Raw genomic sequence first — 26,196 nt, 5'->3', positions numbered from 1 at the left:
CCCTTTACTTACAAATTTTCGGATTTACAACTAACATACTAATGATTAAATAAACTAGTGAATAAACTAGTGAATTATAATGAAGCTAGTTAAGTACTCGTTAATGATCCAAAATAAATATTAATTTTATAATATTAAAAATTATAGTTTTTTAAGAAAAAACAGTACTTTTTTAATCACTTGTTGAAGTTAATCAGTGTTTGAACTAAACATTTTGTTTTTATAATAGTATATTAAAAATTGTAATATATTTTTTTTTAAATTTTGTTTTGTCATTTCCTAAATTAATCATTTTAACAATAATGCTAGTGATACAATAATTATTTTATATTTCATATAAATACCTAATGTTTCATATAAATACCCAATGTTTTATGTTATTACATATGAAATGTAAAACGCTATTCGATTTATGATCGATTTGATCTACGAAGTCTCGGAACGTAAACCCCGTTGTAAGTAGAGAAATATCTGTATACGTTGCGTGAAATATATCAGACGGCAGAGAAAGTAATCAAATAGTTGAAAAAACTCAAAATAATATTGACATGCTCTTTGATGCAATCTCTTTGTTAAATTCCATCTTCGCGATTTTCTTTGGCTCGACGACACGTGCAAGCGTGCTTACATGATCGGAAGACATCTCATCGTTTTATCGTCAGTAGAAAGTTTCGGCGTAACTTTGTTCGCGCATATCCTAAAAATCGGACGTGTCCTGCGGCGTTGTAGATGCGATTTTACCACGAGCCATTCTCCATGCGAATTTTGATGGAATTCGTGCTATGATGTAACCAAGAACGCTGTGTATTATGGAAACAATTCCGAGTATCGCTCAGGTGGAATCAAATCATTTAACGGCTGTTAGCGAGAAAACAGGCATTTCAATCATGTTGGAAATTCGTACACGATAATAAACAACGTGGTACGTTAATATTGCGCAAGAAATTATGAAACAAAACACAACGGAAAATAAATTTATAATAATGTCGAGAATGCGGATATTAATTGCGTTACGTTTAACAGATGTAATTAGTGTGTTAATTTACCCTGCGTAAAACGATGATGCGGCTTCTACGCGGAATTCAATTGAGCTTTCGTTACTCGCACCCAGGTAGAACACAAAAGTCGTAATAATATTAAAAAAATCACTCATTTTTATTTGATTATAGTTCTATTGCTAATCTATAATTTACATTACATGTATTATAAATTTTCAGTACTGCAGTCTATATGCGGAAGAATGTGTACGTACATACATTTGCATATATTTTGCAATTTTCTCTTCATTTTGAATAAGTACATAATTTTATAATAAAAGTGTTTTTTAAACAAAACCAATTTTTAAATCTATTTTTATGGCAGGGCCACATTACCGTCCCTGTTTCTCTTGTGCACTGTCATCACATTTTTATAAATAACATTCTATGTATAATAAATATTTCATTACTTTACGTCTAGAATATATTGAATAACGCATTAAAACGAATGTAAAGTTTTCAAAATAAAATATTACTTTAAAATATTAATTATTAACAAAGTTATTGTGTAAAATGCAAATGGGGGATTTACACCTTCTCCTCTATATTAGTTTTGGTTTTCGATAGTTTCTATACATGTCATGTCATTCTATTAAACGACTCAGTTTACATATCGCTAATCGCGCGATTTAATCCTGATGAATGTCGGCACGTTACACATTTCTGCAGTGAGGTCAGCAGGGTCGACAGAGTGAAAATTTGTGTCGACATTGGATAATGAAATCAGGGACCCACGCACACCACGGAATCTAGGAGATTAAGGCGAGTATTTCTCGCCGGGCATTGTAACCTGCCCTTCCGGAAGGCAAGACGTTGCCGTTGAGAAATGCATGATTAATATTTAACTGTATTGTCGGCACGAATGCTGTATCTGCATCCACCACGCACGCTGTATCTGCAGTTCGCTGATCGATCGATAACTAATATTTAGTTAAGGGAGAGTGAGAAAGAATGAGAATAAGAGAGAGAGAAGAGTAAAAATATCTGCACGTGGCGAAAAAGAAAATGTAATACAGAGATTACCATGTTTCTCTTTTACCTATTATTATTTTAATTGTTTTAGATTAATAATTATAGTAATTATTCGTTATTATTTATAAGCATTTATAATTGCTTTTATAAATAATTTGATCTTTTTTATGACAGTTTTTGCTATCATATAAAATTATCCTTTGTTTCAAGGACACTTTAAACTTATGTATATGCCTGTAATTAATATAAAATAATACAGATAAAAGAAATCCAGATAAACGAAAAAAATTTAGTTGTATAATAATTTTGACCAAGGCTGTATATTCAAAACTAACGCAACTTTGTACGCGTGAAACCTTCGATATTACGTGGAATATCATTACGATAACAAATTGTTACTAAGAACGATAAATGAGACGATTATAAACTTTTAAAATATTAGTTTCTCCGAAGAAAATTGCGTATTGCGGCGCTAATCTTTGACATCAAAATATGGATTGATTATCGTGTCCATTATCTCCTCTACCGGAATAATGGTATATACATATACATACGCAAGAGTAAACACTTTATCCTATTGAGATTATTCTATTGGAGATGACGGGTAGTAATTGCGTACAGCAACAGTGTACCGCGAAAGTACAAATTGGCATTACCGACACGAAACAGGGACGTCAGCCAACAGGTTCTGTCGGCGACAAAAGCAAATATCATTGATAGTCTAATCTAGAAATTACATTTGTACAACGTTAATGGGAGGGTAATTGCAATCTCTAGATCACCGTGCAAACAGACTCGCACTCGATCGGATGAAAGTGAAGATAACACATGTGATAAGATATTGAACACGGTCGCCGATGCTATACAGATTAAATCGGCCGTATAAAACAAAAATGAGAAAAGTTAGGTCGTTATCGAGCGAAACCGGCTCTCTTCTTAGAAATCGGAGACGACGTGCATAATTAGTCGGATGACAAGAATGATATTCTCGAATGTTGTACAAGTTAATTGCCACAGAAGACTTCTCTAATCTCTTTATGCTCCCTTTATCGCAGCACGCGTGGTAGTCACTATGTCACCGTTGTTGAACTAGCGCAACCGGTTTTTTATTATGCCATATAAGCACGAAGGATAGAAATTGTGTTTTTCTCGCATTACAGTTCGTCTCTTCGTTAAATTTTATTCAGTTTTATTTTATTTCCACTGATATCTCGTAAAATGGTAAAATCAAAATTATCCTATATTCAGAAAATATCACTCTTTTCCTCTTAAATTAATACAGACTATGATTGACAACAAATGTACGTATCTATTTTCCGCTCCTCTCTCTCTCTCTCTCTCTCTCTCTCTCTCTGATCTCTCTCTTTCTCTTTCTCTTTCCGTTATTGAAAATATATAATGGAACATTGAAATTTTCTTCATGCAAATGCTTTTCACATGAGTAAAATTGACATATATAAATTGTATTTTTTTTCATCGTTTATGTATTTCCGTTAAATTTCTGTGATTTAACTTAATTTTACTTCTATTGATATCTTGTGAAATGCTAAAGTCAAAATTATTCCATATTCCGAAAAAAATCACTCTTTTCCTCTTAAATTAATGCAAACTAAAATTGACAGTGAATGCATATATCAGTTTTCCTCTCCTATTTGATTTCGCCCTCTCTTTCCATTATTGAAAATATATAATAAAATATTCAAGTTTTCTCCACGGAAGTGCTTTTCACATGAGTGAAACTATATAAGCATGAAAGGTAAAAATTGTATTTTTGTTGCATTATAGTTTGTGCATTTTTGTTAAATTTCATCCGCGAAAAGATTCGATTTAATTTTATTTCTACTGATATCTCATTAAATACTAAAGTCAAAATTATTTCATGTTCTTTATTCAAAAAAGATCACTCTCTCTCTCTCTCTCTCTCTCTTTCCCTCTTGAATTAGTGCGGACTAAGATTGGCAACGAGTGTAAGTATATGTTTTCCGTTTCTGATCTCTTCTTCTCTTACCGTTTGAAAATATATAATAAAACACTCAAGTTTTCTCTATGTAAGTGCTTTTCACTTGAGTGAAACTGGCATCTTGAAACGCTTAACAATATGGGATGTCTTTAGAATACACTACGGTGAAGTTGTGCTTATTCTCTTTGCAGGTAAATAAGCAGCATGTTCCGAACACGGTTCTACACATCACGGGAATATATTTTCGTCGAGCACATCACGAATCTTACCCCGATTGAGTTCGCGATCGCGCGTTCCATAAAATTCCTCATTACACGTGACTTATCGACCTGGTCGAGGAACGGGAGATTTGACAGAGAAAATTGCGGCCGTTCATCGATTGTGCCGCGGGAAATATATAGGTTGACCGGCCGTAACCGGAGTGAAAGCTCTAATTAGCAGGTGGGGAGATTTCACCCGCTTTTGAGAGATCGGTTTTGCCGTATGGTCACCCGACAGTACGGTTCGCGCTGGTTTAACGGGCGCTGAATAACTGTCAAATTCGCCTCACACTATCACGGTTATTAAACTGCAACTGCGGATATACGATTGCGCGACAATAAAGCTCACACGGTGTTTAATTAAAGCAGTTTATGAAGGGGAGGCAACATGTTGCGGCGACAAACTCGATTTTTATCGACGTGAATTACAGTAGCACTCCACGCACAAATACCCTTTGTAAAAGTTACAACTACGCCAAAAATTTAAAATCTAAAGAGAATTTATTGAGGTTTATTTACAAAAAAGTGAACATTTTTTCAAGGAGTTATAAAACTACGTAGTTATTTATTTATTTTCATATTTATTCTAATCATATTTATTTTGCATCTTATTTTTTAAATAAAAATATATCTTCAAAGGAGAAACACATTATTTATCTATCACTTTAAATGAAAGTTTTGCATGGTCAGTCAGTAATGTCAGTATCATGTAAAATGTATACTTGTTGATTTTATAAGTGTGTACATAAAGCATCCAGTACAAGACACAATTGTACACAAACATGCATTTTTATAATTTTTTAAGGAAAGATAAGATTCGTATGATTGCCACATTAAATACCTGTTAGCATCATTTCTTATTAAATTAATTCTCAATTCAATATATTCACGATATATTACTATTTCTTCTTCAACTTATAATTTTGTTTCAAGACGAAAATTCGGCGCGCAGTTTCGTAAAAATGTTTTATGAAAATATTAATATCACACAAAAAGTATCAACATTAAGATCTAGCTGTGACCGTTGAGGCTTCTTGAAATTATATTAGATTTCTTTATATGATATAATTCATCCAATTATCCTGCATATAAGAATACTAAAATAGAATTAAAGGAAAGTCGTCGCTGGCATATTACTTTGTCTTAATATTTCTTAAACAAAAGCTAAAGATAAAACATAATAAACAAATAGTACTCCCATCAGATAGTATAGCAATTTTTATAATACTATTTCGTATTTTGTAATGGTTGTTTTCGTAATCCAAAAAAAGCATCTGAGAAATTGAACCCCAAAACTAGCACAGTAGATAATAATAGCAGAATTCAGACACGGTCATAGAAGAAAATAAACTATAAAATAAAATAATAAGTTACATAATAAAAAAAAATTTTTATGTATTAAATAATAAAGTTTATAAAATTAAAAGACAAAAATTAAACCTTTCCACTGGAACAAATTCATGAAACATTTGTCAACATGCAATTGAAGATTTCATTGCAGTTAAAGAGTTATTGTTTATTCTCAATGAAAAAGTTTACCAGTGCCGCACTATGATTTTATGTTCCAAACCGCTAGAAGAAAAGTATTAAAGAGAAAAATATAAACAAAAGAGAGAAGTTGTAAACATGTAAAACGATCTAATATTATCAATAATGTACTCACTACTGTTTAAACTAAGTATGTAAAAGAAAATAATGCAAATTTTATTCTCGTTTTTCAAGAATTCGAATTTTTAACAGATTTTATTTAGAAAGCAGCCATAAATGTATGAATTATGGGTTTTTATTTCTTAATTATCTAAGCAAATGATTTTTATCTTCAGTATTAATATAATGCAATGTTTAGTTTCCGAGAAATAAAGGAGTGCCGCTTTAAGAGTTTATAACAATATTAACGATTTTTCTTCAAAAGATAAAGAAGATTAATGATTTATGAGATACGAGAATTATATTTAATATCAAAATATGTCAGAATATAGGAGACAATATCTACTGATTTTTTTATAATTCTAATATCTCTTATATACAAAATAACTATACGGATAAATTTATATAAAAAAATATATTATGTAAAAAATTTCCATGTATATCTCATTACTTCTTGATTTTTAGTCGCAATAAAGATATTTGTTGAGTCATAAAATCTATAACAAAACGGAGTAATCTGATCGAATAAACTTTTTATAAGAAACGTGCACTGCCTTTTAAATAATTATGAAAAAGATCAAAGATTTTTTATACTCAATTCTTTTAGCCATAATATATACTTTTAAATAAAAAATTTTGAAAATATTTTGTAAAATTATTTTATAACTACTTAATAAATTGTTTTAATTTTAAACTTTTATAAAAAATTCGATATATATTTTTCTTCATCACATAAATTCCTCATACAATTCATATTTTTATTAAAATAGAAAAAAACAAATTATCAATATGTCATCAGAAAATGCGTTTTAAGTAGCTATTCCATTGCATTTAATTAAAAAATATGGTACGACAATTATCGGATCTTTCCTAACGATGAATTAACTCCTACGTTCAATTTTGCGGAATGCGTTGCAAATAACGTCAGACTTATTGAGAGAAGCTAAATTTAAAATAAGTGACAGAAAAACAGAAGAAATAAAAGAAATCAAATTATAATGCCAAATTATATATCTGTCACATACATAAGATAAGCACACGAGAAAAAAAAGTCAGCTGTAAAAACATACGTATTACCAATATTCATCGGCAATCAAATACAATAATTTTAAGCAAAAAAAAAATTCATAATTTCATCATTACAACTGCGAATTTCATGAAAATTCGCGCAACTTATTGTATTTTCTGCGAGGTGATGTCTCTTGACAGCGCCAACCTAATGAAACTCGTGAGACATGTCGAAGATGAGACCGAAGAGCGGAGAAAGAGAGAGAATGCGAGTGATGGAAGTAAGCAGGGAATTCGTTAACAGTAGGAAAGAAGAGGAAAAATGACCAGGGGAAGACAAGAGAGTGAGACGGTGGCAGGCGAGCGAACTCGGAAGGAGTTATGATAAATTAAGCGAGCGGCCGAGTGTGGCAATGGGATGAACGTAGGTGGATAGCGCGAGTACACGCTGGTGGTATTTTCGTTGCGTGGTTTCTATCCGGAAAAAAGAGAAGCGGGTAATGTGCTTTTACAATCGTAAGAATGCATTTTCCACGATTGTAGACAACAAATGTCTTTCTCCTGCTAAAATCAAACGGCGATTACGGATTCCACAGTTTTCTCCGTAAAGTTAATTAGATGTCTCGAAATAATTTAAAAGCTTCGTTATCATAGAAAGAAAATCATTTTCCTTGCGAGAACAGGGAATTCGCATATACGATAGTTGCAAAATAGCTTGAATAAGCTTAAAAAAAAGGAATTCCTAAGTGTGCAATCTCGATTAAAAATAATTAAAGTAAATGTCCCAGTAAATGGACATGTAACGGTGTAGAGCCAAGATAATTGAATTTGTGCAAGAGAATTCACAATATAGAATGATCTAATTAACTAAAATATAGAATATAAAACGTTATTGTTACAAAAATATAAAAAACTTTAATTATTTCAAAAATAATAAAAACTTGTATTATAAATCATCTGAAGGAATCAATAATATTCAGGCAATTCAAAACGCTTGTCTTTAATGTTCTGAACTTGTACTCTTAATTTGTTATTATTATAGTACGTAAAATATTTGTAAAATAAATACAAAAAAACATCGCGACAAATAATGTTTCTTAAAGAATCTCAAAAACATCATCAAAATGTAAACTCTTAAATCGTACAACAAATTATATTTTACGTGAATTTTTATAATATTGAAAAAAAATTAAATATTTAATCTCACTTGTAAATATCTTAAAAATTTTATAAAGATTATAATTAAATGTTAATATAAAAAAACCTATTTAAAATTAATCACTTTTCGTATAAATTTCCAGGTATAAGGACATATTCAGTCACTGGGACATTTACCTTATATAATCATTGATACAGTATGCAAATTGATAATTTGAATTGTTTAATTTCAGACAAAATAACAGACAAAATAAAAATTGAAGAAGAAAGCTTGTAATCGACAACGTATAAATAATTTCTTTCCTCTCAGCAGTTTTTGTCAAATTCAAGTACTGCGATGGGGTGATTCAATATTTTCGCAGCACTCGATCTAACGAGGAGTCGCCTGCAACAATCTGCACGCAATGCAATGAGATGCAAAATTATTCTCTGCATTTCTCCATTCACCACTTTGGCCAATAACTACCCTTTATCTTTTGCGCCGCGCTGCCGTGAAACTCGGCGGAAGACTCTGTCGCGGCAAAGTTTGCTCCTCCGCCGAATTTCCAACGGCAGGTACTTCTACGAAGATCGTAATTCTCGGTTGGATTAGACTACCTTCGGATTTATCGCTCGCTCTCACATCCCTAATGCCATATTGTAGTAAAATTTTACGAGAATTGCACAATTCCTTGTTCTAGATCGCCAGAATAGATTGCAATGGCAATCAGTGCTCAAGAAAATAGGTAGGAGAAATAAAAAAAGTAGTAATAAAAATATTTAATAGATGTATCTATAAAATATATTATTTTATGATAATATCGTAGTAAACATAAAAAAAACAAATATTTCCTATACATTTACTTGAAACAAGATATTTATTTTACATTGTACACATCAATATTAAATACTATTTGCTTTCTTTATATTTATTACGTAACATTATTTCAAATAGTATTTTTTTTTATAGATACACTCTTTAAATAAATATTTCTATTAAATCTATTTAAATTTTTTTCCAGTGCTGATAGTAACTGTTGAATATGTTATTGATGTGAATAAAAGTGACTCACTATACATGTAACTTGAGTGCAATGTGTATTTTCGTTAAATGAATAAAACGTTATCCACCGTTATTTAAATGTTATTAAAAGTAGTCAGTACGTGGCGCCGAGATCGTCTTTGACATAATCGTGAGATTCGTGTCCCCGATGGTAAGGCCCATCTTCAGAGATACGAAGCACAAATCGTCTCAGACCCATCATCAAGGTTGAGTACCAAGACTATTGCCATAACGCATTAAATGCATTTAGCGAGGAAGTGGGGACTTAGTCGGTTTAATGTTAGTCAGTGTCACACTAGCCACTGACAGGTCAATAGTTGGGTGGAGCGTTTCTCAACGTAGTTGGAAACAGACGTCGTCGCACTTCGAATGTCTCGGCGAATATTTTTCTCGCCGCGATTATAAACTAGCGCGTATAAACTGAGCAAAGTGTGTTACGAAGAGTAATTTGAAAATGGCTGAGGAGACCAGTTCTGCACCCAACCTCTTAACACGAATGAAGGGATATCTTAAGGAAGCACCATTCTTTTGCAAAATTGTTGAATTGGTAAACCATTAAATAATTAATTTTTAATAAGTATTACATACAAGAAGTTAACAACAAACAATTCTCATCAAATAATTGCAAAATATATCGTTGATTCATAGCTTTTTCCAATGGAACAATGGAACAAACGATCTTTCTTTATATTGCAACAGAATTTACAGAAATAACAAATAATAGTAACATATGTAGAAACGAGTTGTTTTCTATTTTAAAAAAATAACACTTAACGATTAACAAATATTACAGGTTTTCTGTGTTATTGCAACGGGATTAGTGGCGGGGCCATTTCAACAGAACCAAATCCGACCCACTGATATACATCACACAGCGATATTTCATGTGGCTGTGTCCGGTTATATTCTTATAAATGCGATTCTTATTATGAGCCATATCTTAGGCGAAAGATTGCCAAAAAAAACAGTGAGTTAAAAATTAATTAAAGGGTACATAAAAATTAAAACATTTTCTTTTTATCTAAATTATAGTAATAAATCATTATCTATCGGTAGCATTACATCGTGAATAAATTTTTTCTCATAAGAATTAAGCAAAAAACAGGAAATATCAGTAAAAATATAAATAAGTAATAAATATAAAATTTTCGATAGAACCAAAAGTCCAGAGGTTACTTTATTTAATACGGGTCTTTAAAATATTATTCAAAGCCTAACACTTTATTTTTTTCTTATATTATTATTATACATATATTATTATTCTATTTAACACATTATTATATAATAATTTTTATATACATTCCTTAGTATATGCCAAAAAAAAAATTTATCCAGAGAGAAATATAAGTTTTATTTTTGTTAAAAGCAATTTGTAAACTTTGTAAAAAAAAGTGAAAAAATTATGAGTTTATGCACTAAGTAATATTTTTTTCTCATGTTTATTATTATTAATATTATAAAAAAAGGAAAAATAAAATATTATAAGATAAATAGATAAATGTAAAATTCCGAATCAAACAAATCAAGAGGTTTCTTTCTTTTTAATGGATTCTCAAAATATAAATCAAAAAACTTAACAACTTTCTTCTTAAATCTATTACATGTCCGGAGAAAAATTACTGTATTTACACAACGAATGATTTGAAGATAGGAAGTTTTATCCTGAAAATTTAACTTTTCGAACTTGTTTGGTTTTTATAGAAACCCCTTCATTTTTAACTAGAAAACTTTCTCTTGCAGTTTTCTTATATCCCCATCTGATCTGACGTTGATGTACAACAATGCGACATCAACATTATGACAAGATAATATTCTATATTTTCTTCTTTTGCAGGCTCTCATTTTTTCGACGATGGGTGCGATTCTTTGCTGCACCGCCGGCCTGATTTTGATTCGCGACTGGGACAATTTCTCGAGTAACCTGATTCACGCGTATTTGCAAGAGTACAGCGATCAAACGGTGGCGGCCGGTTCTTTCGCGATCTTGGCAGCTCTGGTATTCGCCGTAGATACGTACTTCACCAACAAGAACGACTGATCGCCCACAGATCTCGATCATCGTCATTGCAAGGAGCGAGATAGAATCAACCGGTTCATTGCTACCATCTCGCTTCATTAAAAGCTATTATTTCAATAATTGTCTTTTTTTCAAAATGTTCTAATGTATCGATTTTCGTAAAAAATGTTTTTAGCTTCTTAAAATGTTCTTAATGTCCCCGCTAGTCTTATTAATTGCCTTTAAGAGATTATTTAACTCCTCCTTAACGTATGTATCAATGTATGATTCACACGCACATAAAAAAGAAATAGTTGCCGTCTAATTCTTCGTCATAGACGAAGATTATATTGCCAGTTGAAAATATCCAGATTCCTGTTTCTCGATTAAAAAGCATGTAACAAAGTTACATGTTGACATACATTGCCACAATTGGAAATAAGATATTATACATGTGGCCATGAATTTTGACGTATAGCCATTGAAAAATAATGGCAATGTATATCAAATGTGAAATACAAAGTGGGAAATGTATAGTTGTTTTATGTTAACATAATTGTGATCAATACCACATGTTACATACCATGTGCAATTGTGATTGATAATCAAATTCAATTAGATAAAAATCAGTCATAACAAAGCTCACGGAAGATCTGGAGACTGATATGAAAAGATTATACAATAAAGGTAAAGTATTTCCTTCACGAAATTATCAAATTCTTATTATGGATCCTTATTACACAGGGTAAAATCTATCCCCAACCCTTATATTTCAGAAACGGTTCAAAATTATAAAAAACCAAAATATATATTCAATCATTTCCTATTCTTTTAAGAAAGTTAGAGTGAAGGTCCTTTGATGAAACACGTATTTCATAGTTTATCATAATTTTGAACCGTTTCCGAAATATAAGGAAAGTGGGAACATTTTATAGACACCTTGTATCTTCGTTATCGTGCAAAAGTGATCACGAGATCATTCTCGAGTAAAAGTGTAAGATTTATTTCTAACAAGCGGCATTGTAATTCCTATTAGCAAGCATATTATTTTATTATATATATATATTTTATGAAACAGATAAGCTTACAATAAATAATTTGTGTAATATCTATTATTTTACGTTATTCTCGTGTACTTACGAGAATTTAGGTACCGAAATATTTACGTCTGCCTATAACTAATTTCTCCCTCTCTCCATTGTATAGCATTAAATTTTCGTTATACGAAAAGATGTTCTAAGCAGACGTACAATAATTGTACGTAACACAAATTTCTAATATGATCTTGAATAGGAAATTAAGAATTGTATGCTATGGACTGCTTTGAATTGAAAAAATGTCTACCTATCTTCGATAAATTATTTGTGTCGTAAAGATATCTGAAAAAAAATTCTACGGTAACAGACATCACTGTCTTTAAAGGTAAAACTTTTTTATCATACACAAGAAAGCATTGATTTTGAATCAACATAATTTTTTTATAAGCTATTTCTTATAAAAAAAAAACATTTTATAAAATTTGATGACACTTAAAGATCAAGTTTTATGTATCACGTATATAGAATACTTTCTTGTTAAGCTAGAAGAAAGTCACCAATAGACCACCTAAAACGGCATCCCTTTATTTCTCGAAAACTAAACGCACTGTAACAATACAGATAAAAAACATGACCTGCTTAGATAATTAAAAAAATAAAAACTAGTTCATACACATTCATGATTCCTTTTTAATTAAAATCTTTTATATAAAAACAACTTTTGGAAAAGCAAAGAATAAAATTTGCACAATTTTCTTTTGCAAATTGCATAGTTAAAACAATAGTAAGTACATTATTGATAAGTAAGTATATTATTAGACCACTTTACATGTTGGTAGCTCCCTAAAACTTTCGATTTTTTTCTTTCAGATTTTCCTCATAATAGTATTTGAAATGTAAAATTGCTGTACTATATAAATCAATGCACTCCTATGTGAAAATAAACAATAATTACGAAATCTTCAACTACAGTGTTGATAGATATTTTATGAATTTTTTCACATTTTCTTTAATATCTTAAGATAGAAAAAAATAGCGTCCAATCAACGCAATAAATCCACGTATATGTACATTTAATAACAAGATATCAAGAAACCGTATAAAGTAAGAGGGTCCAATTCTAATCTCTTAATTTTATACACTTTACTATTTAACACATAAAAATATATTTTATTATTTAGTTTTTTAACTTATCATATAATTAACTCCTTACCTATAATACGTATTTAAATTCTGCCATTACTGTCTAGTATGTCAGTTTTGGGACCAAATTTCTCAGACTCTCTTTTTGGATTATGAAAACAGTAATTAATACAAAATATGAGACAGTATTATAAAAACTGCTATGCTATGTGATAAAAGACACTTTTTAATTTGTAACCATATCTTTAAAGTTTTATTTTTAACTTTTATTTAAGAAATATTTTTTTAGAAACAAAGTAGTATACTAATATTGGTGAAGCGTCTCTATATACCATTTATTTTCAATATTATATTAATGCAAATCAAAATGTAAGAAGTTCCCATAACAACATGAAAGGATGATAGCCAAATACTAATTTATGTACGCGCGCAATCGCTTTCAAAACCTTTTAAATAATGTTCTTAAAAACTTGCAGCAATGCATTCTTAAAAACTTTATTCTTTCTAGGCAAAGATAATAGAAAAAGATTCCATTCTTTAAACACCTTAAAACATGGCAAGTAAAGCAAAATTGACGAAGTTCTCGAGGAGCTTTTTCCAGAGACGAGGACATGCTTCCCGAGTTCCACAAAAGCTAAATCTTAGAGAAAAATCTACATAAACGCACTTTTTTACTTTCTGACAACGAATTACAATGAAAAGTTTCATTTGTCTTATTACCACAAAAATGTCATGATTTGGCGTTTTCTGTCTATTCGTCGAAACCCGAAAGATGATTCCATAAAGAATAGAGTCTTTCCCTTTCAAGCATCGAGAGGTTTTCACGTATATTTTTCGCGCACGAGAGCGTATAACAAATTCGAAAAATTCCGCTTAGTGCTCCGAGAAGTGCAAGAGAAACGTGAAAGTTTATCCGTCGACTACCCCGCCAAGAAAAGTTCGATGAAAGAAATTCCGTTCTGTAATATTAGGCGGAGAAAGAAGTTCAAGAATACATGCACCAACCATTTCTTTTTTATCTTGTCTATATCAACGATGCAAAGACTATCTTTAACGGATAGATGTACACCACACTTGAAATCGATGTGGCATATGCTTCAAAAGCTCTTCCCTTTTGTTATCTTCGTATGTGAAAAATATGTTTTAGTGCATTTTTAATACACATTTGTACAGTCTTGATCAAAAGTATTAGGTATGAAGAAAAATATCATTCTCGTATTAAGAAAAACGATTATTCAATTTTTAATTTTTTTTTCTATAAGTAACGGTTATCTTTGAAAAGAATATCTTCTTAATAATAAATGTAAAATATACAATAATTATTTGCTACAAGTATATTTACTTAAAAAATATTTATTTAAAAAAACTTCTGTATACACACATAAAAAAATATATATAAATAATAAATCTATTCTGAATCCTAGTAATTTAGTATTTTTTTGCGTGATAAATGTTAAATATCAAAAAAATACTCTTTATTAAAAATAACCATTATTTACTAGAAGAAAAAATAAATTGGATGATCGTTTTTTTTTAAGTAGTAATTGTCTATATCTTTTCAAAGATTCATAATTTGGAGGAAATTTAAATAAAAATACTTATATAATGTATAATCAACAGAAAACAATACAGATAAAAGTATTCTAGATAAATGCAAAAAAAATGTAGGTGCCTAATACTTTTGATCAAGCTGCATTTCTTCATTTGTTATACATAATGCTTCTTTTACATTTTTGACAAAAAGCGAAGGATATAACATGGAAATAACATCACGCTAACAAGATTCCTCTTTCACCAACGAGCAGTACAAGAGCGTTTTCTTTGATCACCAGAAACCTTAAAAAGGTGTCACAATAAATTTACCGTGGTCTCATTTTCTCCGGCGCCGGAGGATTTAAAAAAAATACCTCACATTTTTCCGCCTTTCAACGTGGAACGCTAATTTCGCGCTTAGAGTTTTAAAGAACCAAACTCGCAAATCATAATTCATGAAAAATACCGAAAGAATAATTAATTTTCTTCGTAAAATTGTAATAAATAAATAATAATAAAATTCAATTTTACACTCACTACAATAAAAGCGTGAAATTGCTTCTTTCATATGTCAGTAGTGCAACTAATTAGAAATAAAATTATAAAAATAAATATTAAATCAAAAGTAAATAAACCAAGAAAGATATCGTTTACTTTCATATACAGTACAATGAATTAAATGGAACGAAATAACATATCATTTTAGAATATGTCTACATAAATATGATCATTTGCGTACTCCAATAAAAATTTTTTATAGTGTATATATATATATATATATTATAGTATAATAAAGTAACAAACTGAAAATTATTAAAATAAAATTTATAAAAATCTGACAAACATTATTGCATTCAACCAATATTTCCTGGGAAGAAAACGGATGAATGTAGCATCATTCCCATTCATCGCCAAAAGTATTAGTAGAACGAGCCTAGCTATAGTCGGACAAAGAAATATAAATACTTAAATCTTCATTAATTAGATCTTAACAAAAAATAACTTAGACGATGCTCCTCTGCTTGAGGAATTTTTTTACAAAATTTTAATAAACACCTTGTTATATAAAACAAAAGACAGAGTGTTTAATTAAATTTTGTAAAAGAATTCCCTGAGAATTTCTGAATTTTCCAATAATTTTATTCAAAATTTCAGAAAAGATTAGAAACTTTTTTATACACTTGCAAAATAATTTATTATATTATACATGCTTTTTAATGTTTCTTCATCATGCAAATCATAAGGAAAAGCTATTTAATTTTTTAATATTAATTTTGAAAAACTATAAAAAGAAATAATATGAATTAAATGTCATATAACAATCTGTCTGCAATATATAAATCTCTGGAAATATAGAATTTAAAAGGTGATTAAACACACAAGAACAATGTAGTCAATTCTTTTAGTCACTATTTTTTTAATAAAATCTCGCAAGTATAAGAATGTACGTAAATGCATAATAATTTGTTATTAATCGATAGTCGACATTTTCATGAAAATATAATCAAAAAATTTTGTCAGAACTAGATAGATAGAAATTAAATTTAAAAGTATAAAATTCCCAAAATTTCCTTGGGTACCGATAAAACCCCCTAAAAATCCATGATTTTCAAGAGTAAAAAAAATTCCCTGAAATTTCCAGGCTTTCCCGGTTTTTCGTGGTAATAAAATTTCGTGGAAAAAATTGAAAGTGGTTCGCGGATTAGGAAGATTCTTAACTTCAATTCAATAAATAGCAAATTAACGATCACGCGGTAAACATGCTGCATTGAGCTGAACGAACTCGCGCGGAACACGTGAAGAGATTTTCGTAATTCCTTGACACAGCCAGAATAAATCCCGATAGAATCCAGGTACAAATCTGTAAGCGATGCACGTTTCTAGACTTCCTTACATATCCCAACCACATCAACGATAGACGATATACTATTAATCATCAATCACTGCAAACTTACGTTAAAAAAACCTTCAAACAATCGATATTTAATAAACTCAGACATGGATAATATTACTGAACGTACACTAAATAAAAAAATTTTTATGAATAAAAAAAATACATTCTCTTAAAATCATATACTTTAATACAAACATTTGTTTATTTTAAGTAAAAATATTTATATTTATGTAAATATATAGACATATTACCTTAAATATACAATTTTGTATTTTTACATTTTTTACATTTAAATAATGATTTTATAAATAAGCTAATAATATTATTGAACTTAATTGTTTTCTTAAATTAAAAAATCTGATTATCTTGAATATAAAAATAATCTAATAGTAAACATTTTCTAGGACAAAGAATATTTGATTAAAACTTATTTCTTCGTTTACTTACATAAATATTTCAATCAAGATATGTTTAACTTGATTGCAAATAAATCAGCTATTAGAATCCACCGAGTATAATTTTTGTGTTACGTAAATTTTTTTTATTTTAAGATATTTTTTCTCTCAGTGTGTGCATGATGACAGACATCATCAATACGCAAAATAACGATGCATATTGGAAACATTAACATGCTCGTCATATTATCGCACCTGATTAATACTGACAGCGTACCGCAAATCTGTCGATGTGTATTGACGTGATAATTACCTGATAATTACGTACAAAACTACTACGAGCTAGAAAATTGCTACAAAATTGTACAGAACTGGTACTGATTTCTTCTCGATGTACCGATATACTGATATCGAAAAATTGTTGTTGCGTTTTTCAAAATAAATATTGATCGGCCGGGAAACTCTTTCGAGCGATACATCCGCGTCTTCAACGACACGCTGCTTGCATCGCACCGATGACCATCCCACTGGGTCAACTCTGCGCCGTTTCACGCGTACGCACGCACTTTTTCTCTCTTTCTCTCTTTCTCCCTCTTTCTCTCGGTCACTTTCAATCGCGTGTCTTAAACATCGTGGAGTTATCAACTTTCCGTCGCGGAGAACCGCGAAGGGTAGCGAAGCAAACGCGGTCCGATCGACTGTTCCGTTCACGCGCCCATACCGGCGACCGCTCGAACGTGGACTGACATCCGCCCTCTCGTGCAGCGTCGCAGCGCACGACCCTTCCACGCCGCCACCCCCTCACGACCGCACACCGTCAGCCTACTTCTCCACCACCAGCACCCTCCTCTCTTTCGCATCTCCCCCTCGTGTCGCGGTGTCCGAGTCACGACTTTCCCTCCGTCGATGCTTTCTCGTCCTTTCTAATCTGCCCTTTTTCTTCTAAAGACCTCCTTCCTTCCCCTCTGACGCTCCTTAGTGTCAACCCGACCGCCCATCCTCTGCTGCCTCCGCAGAACTCTAACAATTTGCAGCCAACCACGGCTGCTCTGCGATGCTTTTTATGACCTATAAAGTATTCACGTGTAAAAGTGAGACGAGCAAGAGTGGCGCGTGCTTCGCCCAGAAGGTATTTTGTTTGTAAATTTTTAACGCTCTGCATTTTCCGGATTGCGTTACGTATGGCGGAGTTCTTGTGATAAGTGCTTTCTCTTTGCAAAAACTTTTCTCAGAAGGTCCTTTTGTGTTTTTATTTAGAGATGTTAGAAATGTTTAATGTAAAAAGTTAAAAAACTCTGACGTTTTGCGTTTAAAAATTTTCATCCTAACGCACAAAAATTCTCTATATGCAATAAATATTTCGATAAATATCGAAACGATAGTGGGAAGATACACTGAATACAACAGCAATTAAAGTAACGAAATTAGAAAATCATTTACATAATTTTTCAAACATGAATATAAATTATTCACTGACTGAATTAAGAATTTTTCCATTAATTCTATTTTATTGATTTTTTTTATAGGCATCAAATATAGCTAATATAATCTTACAATATTATATAATTCTACAGTAATTTATGCAATCTTTTTTTATGTCTGTCTTACATAGTAAAAAATATTTTGTATTTGTATAAAAATCTTCTTATAATTTTTTTTGCTGAATTTTTAACACACCCAAATGTTAATTTAATATGATGTGATTGTATTATTTGAATATTTTATGTTAAATTAATATTTAACACTTTTTAGTATTAAAATTAACACAATTTATGAGTAAATAACAAAAATAATGTAGTTTTAAAACATAAATTTTCTAAGATAAGTAGAATGTACGTGTTAACATATTATAAATGTTAATTTTAGTGAAAAAAATATGCTCCCACAATTTGTTCCAAAATTGTATCAAAGTATTATATATTTTGTCTTAATCATTTATAATATACAGAGGAATGTCGCCAATACTAACATAAGCCTCCTAAAACGACATAGACATCCCTTTATTTTTCGGAAACTAAACATTGTATTGTATTAATACTTGTAATTTTTGTTTAAGAATAAGAAATATTACACAAAAACAAAGTGTTAGTATTAGTGACTTTCCTCTAATATTTGTTACTTTCTAATATATTTTGTACTAAATTAGTGCAAAAAATTAGGTGAATCGTTTGGGACATGTAAAACGTGTTAAATTTAACACAAAATTTCTTGTCATGTATATAAGTCATTTAAAAACAATTCTCAAGATGTCTAACTCAAAGATGCATGTGCACGATCAAGGTACGAACAAAATCTATCCGGGTAAAGAAAATGTCACGCATAAAGCGATGTGAAATAAATCCCAATGCTCCATATGTGGAATTAAAGACCATTCGCCGATTTGTTGAAGCTAGAAAGTGCGGTGATTTATTGATTCAACTTATACTTCATCGAACACGAAAAGTAGACGGAAAACCTTCTCCTATACTTTCAATAATAATTTTTCAAGTCTGCGTCTCTCGTCGTCACGGAAATGCTGCTCTACGTCACAGAAAAAAAACATCACGTTTCGCGACACGGTAATGAAAAGCGTTACTCCAATAGCCTATGAGTGCACGTATGGCAGCGCGTCCAAATATATAACTAAGCTGTCGACTTAGTCTTCTCTGTATAGAACACTTTTTTCCACCGAGATCAAATCTCTCCGTGTTAGAAATAGATGTTTGAGCATCGCGAAAAAAAAACGTAATCAATACTGCAAGAATTAACACGCGGTTTATCGAGAAGACACGTGAGCTTTTATTTAGGAATCAACGATAAAACGAAAACATTTAAACAGATTAAATGAAATGAAATTTTTGTAAAATGTTTCATTATCAAAAACTGCAGAAATAAAACACAAAATAATGTTGAATTTTGCAAAATAAAAAAGCCGCGAGAGTGGTAACTCGTCAGAATTTTCCCCGAGAAAAGAACGACTCTAAATTCATCAAAGAATCTGACATGAGAAACGAGGTCAGACGTTCTGCAACATATTCCGTATGGAAAATGTTGGCATCGCGAATGATGCGGCTTGATCCGCGTTTTTATCGACGCCAAGACGTAATTCGGGGAGGAGGGATACAAACGTGATCCCGCTGTAGGCATCTCGAAAAGGAGGACGCAGCTGCATGGCTGCAACTGCAGCATGCTACGAAAGCGTACATACACGGGACGATCCTCGACCCCACGGTGCAAGTCGCTTCCGACGAATGGCACTTCCGTGGCCTCCGGTGACACGCGAGCTCTTCTCGAACGTGTGCAAAAAAACGAGGGTTTTGCATGGTAAAATTCCGTTTGATCGGGATCGGTTACACGACCGAGTTGGATACTCGCCAGTAGCACCCCCGTGGCAACATCATCCACTTTCCTCCCGCGTATTGATAGGTTTTCGCGATAGAAAACGAAATAAACGCTTTCCGGAGACTCGTTTTTCGTCTCAATATCTGATACGTAAAATGGACATGTCCCTGATCTGTGCTGCCGTACAAAGAAGAAAGATGTGCGCAGAATGATCCGCAACTACTCAGACAGACTTATAATTATATTAAGAAAACGCGATATAAAACATTAAAAATATTGTAATTATTACTAGTACAATAATAATTAGTGGCAATATAATTGATTATTAGTAATTATAATTATATAAAATAAATAAATAATTATATAAACAACCCTCCCACATAAAAAAAAGTGTCATGTTCGAGAGTTTAGACCCATGTATCTCTATGTATTTTGAGGCTCTGAAACCGAATATAACCACAGAATTGGATCATCAGATCAGAATTTTTTTTACCGGGCTGAATAGTGTAATTTTAAGGAATGTTTGGCAATTTTTTGAAGGTAAAAACAAAATTCTGATCTGATAGCGCCATTCTGTGGTTATATTCGGTTTCAGAGCCTCAAAATACATAGCGATACATGGGTCTAATCTCTCGGACATGACACTTTTTTGTGTGTGGCTGAGTAATTAATAGTTAAAAAATTGACTTGAATCATTCATTTATCTCATTTTTTAATAATTGTAGTTTACATTTCTATACATGTTTCTTTAATTTATTAGAATTTTAATTTATACTTTATGCATACATTTTTATTTTTATACAAAAATGTACATAAAGTATAAATTAAAATTCTAATAATAAGTTAAAAAAAATTGTATTAAAATTTAAATTAAAAAGATTAAATTATTCATATAATATTCAATTGCTACTACTTATTAATTATAATTAAGGCCATAGTTATAATCCAAATAACTTCGCAAATATGTGTTTGTTCATTAAATACAAAGCATAAATATATACAGGTTACTTCAAGACTGATAGATGTCTTTAGATTCTGTAACGTTTCTAAAAGTGATCATTCTTATAAATAATATCACGAAACGCTGGCCATATAGTGAAATCATACCGATCAATACAAAATTATTCCTTCATATTATTTGCTTTTAGATGCGGAGTGCATTGCTGTAGACAGTTCTCTCGATATTATAGTAAGGAAAACAGATCTCAAATTGTTTGCAAGCGAACTTGTTTACGTCAAAGCTGGAACGCGCTGGTTTGATTATTTAAAATAACGCACAATATATATTGATATTTACAACATGTTCAGATTGAAGAAAAATGTCGAATAGATTTCGCAAACGCGCTAACCAAACTACATATACCCAGGCTTGAAAGCAAATAAATTCTATTAATCTTAAAACGACTTGCAAATTACGATGCTGTTTACGGATGAAAAAGTATAACTATTTCTCTGTGCGGACGCGAAGTAGACAAGAAAAGCTAGGTAAATCTGATTCCTTTTAATAAAACTAGAAAACAATTCTGGAAACATTTGGATCTCTTAAGATCTCGAAATTGCGTACAGAGAACGTTTATCTAAAATACGATAACACATTTGTGAATTCCGGAGGTGCCAGGTTCGAACTCTGGGGTATTATTTTTCGCAATAAATTTCTTACAGTTTTTTTCAGGGGGAAATGGGTATATAGATGCAAATCAGCATCAATTATTATATTTAATTAATTAATTTACTATAAATAGTGATATTACTAATTCTTATTCGACATGCTGTGTTACAATCGAAATTAATTCGGCGCACATTCTGGTTGAATTCGGAAAAGTATATAAAATCACACGAATAAATATAAGCACTAAGATCTAGCTGCGACCGAAGAAGGCTTTCTTACTAAAAAAATATGAGTCTAATATTTTTTTAATGTTCTGACAACATACCCAAAGCTCATCAAAATCGGTGAGGGACAGTTCCGATCGTTCCCTTGTCAGTATATAGATCTTATAAATTATTAAAGTACATCGAGCATGATGGCAGAGAAGAAAGGGACACAATGCGAACGAAATGCATAAACTATTATTCGACTTCCCGTTAATCTATCCAAGCATTTGTTAATCGCATTAATGGCAGACGCTTCATTAATTATTCATTTTCGTCTTCGTTTACGTCAACTTGCTTGACGTCATTCTAAGCTAAACAATACGATAATGAAGAAATTAAAATATACATTATTGCATAATTATATTGTCCTTAATCGCACACGTGTACAAAATTAATATATTCATTTATTATATAAATAACATAAAATATTTTTAAATAAAAATAAAAATAGATTTATCAAACATTATGTGTCTACTATTACGTAAAAATTAAATGTTATATAAATTTTATTATAATGTTATTATATGAATTGTAATTATATGAATATAAAGTATGTAAATCAAGTATGTAAATATAAAGTAGAATATAAAAATTTTAAACTTCTAAAATATTTTTTAACTTACACTAATAATAAATATTATAAGTAAATATTATTAGTTTTATCTGGAGTGTTTTCTGCACTCTAACAAGTTTTAGTCGAATGTATAGGTCATAAACACTTTATATTATGTAGATCTCGGAATCTTCAAACAAGAGATAAAATTCCAATTGACAAAGAAAACTACTGTGACGTGAGCTTCATCTTTCCGACAAAAGTCGAAATGAAGTGTAAAAAATATCTCAAGTGCCCGTTCTCGAGATAAATACTGAACACTAATTGTAAGACTGCACGCAGCAGCAATTCCTTAGACTCTCGTAAGTTATATACGTGACATTCGACAAGCTGTAAGCACGGCCAACGAAATTATTAATTGTAGTATACACTCACTGTAAGAAAAGTAAGACAAATTCTTTATTTGAAATAATTATTTTCGCGAATCTTACTTCCCGAATTAAACTCGATTTTTTATGTGTTTCCGTAATTTTAATTACGGAACATCATTGGATTACTCGTCCCAAAAACTATAAGAAATGTGATGTATTACTTTCTTCGAAAACAAGCGTAACATTCTTCTTTGCAAATTAATACAAAATGCAATTTTTCATAAAGACTCTCTCTCTCTCTCTTTAAGAGTGAACAAAAAAATTAAATAATTTTTCAATGAATAAAAAATTATACCCAAATTTAAAGGTCATATTACATAAACGTAGAACGCAAATTGCTTATCGCAAATACGAACGCGACAGTCTATCAGAAACGTTACTGATACCATCCATCAACGCTTTTGTTTGACTGTCGCGTCCGCGTTTACAATAGCCACGTTCTTAAAACCTTTACACAGATAATCAAACATAAAAATAGAATAATGTATAAAATTTTTTTGTTTTTGATAATGTTTGAGATATGATACATACATCCTTAAGCGGAAGACGTACGTACGTGCGTCATACTCGCTACCACTGAAAGGGATTAATTTGCTTTAACAATAAGCTCCGAATATGCACCTAATTCCTCTTACTAGGTATACAGTGATGTAACGACATCGATCGATAGGTATTCAAGCGATCGAGACTTTATCCTGGGCGGCTTAACATTGGAATCTATAAGGAGCGAAAGGAGCACGTACAGAGACAGAGCGTTAGGATCTACCTGGATATTAATAAGCCGAGGATACGGCACACACACGCACGTACACAGGCACCTAAGCACAGCGATAGAGATTAATGTCCCTGCTAAGTTTAATCAGTTACCAATAAGAGAACTCGGCGAGAAACGCCTATGCGATTCAATGTCGCAGTACACGGCTTATAGGATAAATGTTTAATTAGCAAGAATGTTAACGTGTAACTTGTAGGAGTATGAATGATCTATAAACTAAAATCTATTAATATTTCTTTCATAGATTCTGTATCTATTCTGTATTTATTCTGTGTCTATTCTGAAATGTCCTAAAGAAAGAGTAATGTCCAATATTAATTTTACCTTCCATGACAAATTATAAAGATATCAAATATACATGTAATTAAACCGTTTTTAATAAGGTCTTTGCATTATGGACTTTTCTGAAATTTTATTTACAGAAAAATTATTACTGTTTTCAACTGCTTATAATTATAGAATTATTAATAATCTGATGTTTTAATTAAAATAAAAAATATTTGTTAAAGAAATAGTTCTGAAAAATAAAATTAATACCATGACATATCTTTCGTACAAAAATTATATTTTTTATAACAAAAAAAATCAATAAAAACTAAAAAAACAGATGTTTCTGAAAAATGACGAAATTACATGACAAATATGTCGATATAATATTACGTAACAATTAGTTACGTAACAATTACGTTACAGTAGCTACATACTTGTTTCTGTTAATTATTTTAATTACAAGCAAATAACATTTATTTAATGACAAATAACAAATTGCAGGTATTGATTTCATCAAAGAAGAAAAACAAAAATAATTTTAGTCGTTCGTAAAGAAAAATACACGTACACATGACTGTATAGATTTTCAGAACGCAATTCTCGATGAAAACATTTAAAGTTTAACATTGCGATAATTTATTTCACAATGCGAGTTAAAACGGCCAAACACTCAATCAAACTTTCAATGAAATTTAACTCGCAAATTCAGTAAATATTAAATATCGAAATAAATTGTGTGAAAAACTTTAATAACTAATTACAAAAATATGAATAAAAAAAATAATAAAAATTTATAATAAAAAAATACGAGAGAAGATTAATACAATTATTTATTCTGATTGTAAAATTGTTATTATTAGTTGTAACTGATTAATTTTTGTCATAGCACTATGCATGATTCAAAATTATAGAAATTTAGCGAATACAACTAGGAAATTAGTCAGCGCTTTGCGCTATAATTAAGTGCATTTTACATTATTCATAGCTCTTCGGCAATTTTGTATTCGTGAAACGTTATTACCGGAAACCGCTATTGTAAACCTTACTCTGCACTACACACATACACACGCAATGCAACGATAATGATAAAATTCATTTATCCTGTGAAGACACCACACGCATGCATAATAATACTATTCGACACGGATTTTAAACCACAAACCGGACCAGGCAATCTTAGATTTCTTTATTGCTGAAAACAAATTCGCAAGTGAAATTACTCGATCACATTGTTAAACTATTTAAATGCTATTCAAAAGCTATTTAAGCTAACAAAAAATGTTATTTAAGACCAGTATTTATAATTAATTCTTATATTTAACAGTCTTTCTACCATTTTAAAGATGATTAAGATTGGGTAGTTTTGAGTAAGTCAAATGTGCAGAGGATGAAAAAAAGTATGGATGGATGAATGGATTTCTCGTTCGTAAACCAAGTCTCTTCTTGACAATGTAAGCTGAGGCAAATATTCTGTTCTAATATCATCTTAAGTCACGAACAAATCACAAAACTTTATTGGCATCTTAAGACACGATTTAAGATGATCTTGAAATAAATATTGACTACAAATACCGGCCTAAGTCCAATTTTTACAAAAATGTGACATGATAAAGCACTTTCACTTTACGGAATACTTTTTGCGACCAAATATTTATAAGATTAATTTCAAGCTCGATTTCAAGTTAATCTGATGGAAAAGTAAAAATCACATTCAAAGTAGTAAAGCTTCATCGAATTCTGAACAAAAATTCAAGTATACGTAACATTTTTTTTTTCTCTTTTCGCACTTGCGGAATCTGATATTCAGCACGTCCACGTCGTTGATCTTGGGTCATGCTAAAAGCGGAGTTTGAGGCAGGTTGGGTAATGTTAAATTGGACTGAGTAAAA

The 26,196-nt window shown here is 30.8% G+C and overlaps 2 protein-coding genes across 3 annotated transcripts in view; one reads left to right on the top strand and one right to left on the bottom strand.

Moving 5' to 3' along the window:
• LOC105205206 (SUN domain-containing ossification factor) overlaps positions 1-26,196 on the bottom strand; it is a 55,151-nt gene that overhangs the window by 21,598 nt on the left and 7,357 nt on the right. The window contains exon 1 of one of the 2 annotated variants that reach the window (XM_026130601.2): positions 17,396-18,146. The exons of the other annotated variant lie outside the window; for it this stretch is intronic. The gene's annotated coding sequence lies outside the window, so the exon portion shown is untranslated. Of the gene's footprint in view, positions 1-17,395; positions 18,147-26,196 lie in introns of those variants that run through there. 2 annotated transcript variants of the gene reach the window in all.
• On the top strand, positions 9,114-12,190 carry LOC105205207. The gene is made up of 3 exons (XM_011174499.3): positions 9,114-9,631; positions 9,878-10,051; positions 10,919-12,190. The coding sequence occupies exons 1-3, from the start codon at positions 9,539-9,541 to the stop codon at positions 11,120-11,122; spliced, it is 471 nt and encodes a 156-aa protein (XP_011172801.1). The 5' UTR covers positions 9,114-9,538; the 3' UTR covers positions 11,123-12,190.

The sequence above is a fragment of the Solenopsis invicta genome, chromosome 6 (assembly GCF_016802725.1).
Source record: "Solenopsis invicta isolate M01_SB chromosome 6, UNIL_Sinv_3.0, whole genome shotgun sequence".
NCBI lineage: Eukaryota > Metazoa > Arthropoda > Insecta > Hymenoptera > Formicidae > Solenopsis > Solenopsis invicta.
Note: the sequence above shows the minus strand (reverse complement) of the source record. Positions and strands in the feature narration are given on the sequence as shown.

What these genes read in the sequence shown, in the direction of transcription:
- LOC105205207 (XM_011174499.3), top strand. Translation starts at nt 9,539, where the DNA reads ATGGCTGAGGAGACCAGTTCTGCACCCAACCTCTTAACACGAATGAAG. An exon ending in TTTGCAAAATTGTTGAATTG is followed by an intron (nt 9,632 to 9,877) that starts GTAAACCATTAA and finishes CAAATATTACAG; the next exon opens with GTTTTCTGTGTTATTGCAAC. An exon ending in AAAGATTGCCAAAAAAAACA is followed by an intron (nt 10,052 to 10,918) that starts GTGAGTTAAAAA and finishes CTTCTTTTGCAG; the next exon opens with GCTCTCATTTTTTCGACGAT.